The 2030-nt window shown below is 39.9% G+C and overlaps 1 protein-coding gene and 1 long non-coding RNA gene across 2 annotated transcripts in view; one reads left to right on the top strand and one right to left on the bottom strand.

The window, feature by feature from the left end:
* Positions 1-2030, bottom strand: part of LOC106531484 (uncharacterized) — a 17916-nt gene that overhangs the window by 11822 nt on the left and 4064 nt on the right. The gene's annotated exons all lie outside the window — the stretch shown is intronic.
* znf16l (zinc finger protein 16 like) overlaps positions 1-2030 on the top strand; it is a gene marked incomplete at its 5' end in the record, with an annotated part of 19611 nt that overhangs the window by 11360 nt on the left and 6221 nt on the right. The window contains 1 exon segment of the mRNA XM_014027362.1: positions 1933-1977. Coding sequence (XP_013882816.1) covers positions 1933-1977 — 45 coding nt within the window.

Consider the following 2030-nt stretch of genomic DNA (forward strand, 5'->3'; position numbering starts at 1 on the left):
AGTCCGTGTGGCCCAGCGACAGCCCCGAAACCTGAAGGCTCTGGAGGAGATCTGTATGGAGGAGTGGGCCAAAATCCCTGCTGCAGTGTGTGCAAACCTGGTCAAGAACTACAGGAAACATCTGATCTCTGTAATTGTAAACAAAGGTTTCTGTACCAAATATTAAGTTTCATTTTTCTGGTATATCAAATACTTATTTCACACAATAAAATGGAAATTAATTATTTAAAAATCATACATTGTATTTTTCTGGATTTTTGTTTTAGATTCCATCACTCACAGTTGAAGAGTACCTATGATAAAAATTACAGTCATCTACAAGCTTTGCAAGTGAGAAAACCTGAAAAATCAACATTGTATCAAATACTTGTTCTCCCCACTGTATTTTCAACATTTACACCGGTTTCACGGTATATCACGGTATTTCTCTTTTCATCACAGGTCAGCTGATAATAAAATGTACAAACACTGCTTAATAACTTTTCTTTTACTGTACCTCTTTCTTTGTCGCTGTTTCCCTCCTCTATGTGTCTTTTCTTCTCTGACTGGTGGTTGGAGACAGCAATCATGAATGATCGGGTTTATTGTTTTGTTATTTATTYAAGCTTATCAGCATGACTCACCTTGCACACCAGTCATTTCCAATTCTGCTACGAACTACTTCCTGCAGCTTTTCACAACAGAACACGTTAAGTCTCCATCAGCATAACGTCTCCATATTAACGTTGCGTGTTTAATTTAACCATGCACGTCACTGAAGAGGTGTTTACTACATTCAGTGACGGCGAAAACGGGATGTTTTTTTAACGTCAGTCAATAAGCAGTGGAATTGCCCCCAGCTGCTGCAACAAGCTGCTCCAAAATTTATATTAACATGCTAACGCACATAGCAGTGCTGCGAGGAAAAGTGTCCCCCGGGAAACAGTTCACTGGCAGTCGCAACGAAACGTTCCGCACATGTTCAGGCTATTTAAACCGGTATGTCCGATATTCAGACAATTCATATAATAACAAAAATAAAAACCACTATTCGGTACAAAACAGTATACCACCCAGCACTAGTTTAAATCCTCTGGATTGGGCCCCTCAGATGTTCCTTGGGCACCTCAAAAATAAATGGCAGCCCATTACTCCATATACTGTATATAATTTTTTAGGGTGAAATCAGAATTGGGCTGTTCACACTGCACTAAAAACAGTGGATATGGGTCACATTTGCCTGCAATGTGAATGTAGTGTCGGCGACTTCCTGTTGCATATCTGCAGCACCAGACTCCTTTCAGGTTAAGCTTGGTTTATACTACGATACCATGTCTTTTTCTGACTGAGTATGATCATTGTCTACAGAGCTGCTCTGCTCCGCATGAAGAGTAGCTACTATCCTGCTAGTCGTATCCTCTTGTAAGAAAATTGTGTTCAATAAATTGGAAGTCGGAATAAGTTTGGAGAAAGCCAGTTGATTCTCTTCTAAAATGTTTTTCCAAATCGGACTCCATTAAGACCTACAATCAGCCAGCAGCAGCTGTGTGAGAGGCCTTCGTTTTTATCAGAACAGCAAAACAATAACCAGGGTGTCCATGGGTCCTTAAAAAGTCTTAAAAATATTAAATTCACATATCTAAAATTAAGACCTTAAAATGTCTTAAATGTGTTACAAAATGTTCAAGTTGGTCTTAAATTTGTTATTCAAAGGTCTTAAATTTTGTTGGGCAGAAGTGACTAAAGTCCTCCGTCTCCCCCGGCCGTCTCTGCAACGCATTTCCTGTTGMGAAAAAAAACCTTGTTTTGTTGTGATGGATTAACTGACATTGCTTTCAACCAATAAAAAGCAAGTTTTAGCCGAGCGGAGCAGAGCAGGGCGGGTCCTGCAGTCTGTGAGTAGAATCAGAACTGCAGGTGAAGTAATCAGAGTTGCTCTGACTTTTTTTCAAGGAGCACACCTCGACCCACTACCAGAACCATCCGCCTCACATGAAGGTAATAAATTATCAAATGTCTACATATTAAAAGTATGTGTTCGCGCGTGACCA

Source organism: Austrofundulus limnaeus, unplaced genomic scaffold (assembly GCF_001266775.1).
Source record: "Austrofundulus limnaeus strain Quisiro unplaced genomic scaffold, Austrofundulus_limnaeus-1.0 Scaffold640, whole genome shotgun sequence".
In the NCBI taxonomy this organism is placed as follows: domain Eukaryota; kingdom Metazoa; phylum Chordata; class Actinopteri; order Cyprinodontiformes; family Rivulidae; genus Austrofundulus; species Austrofundulus limnaeus.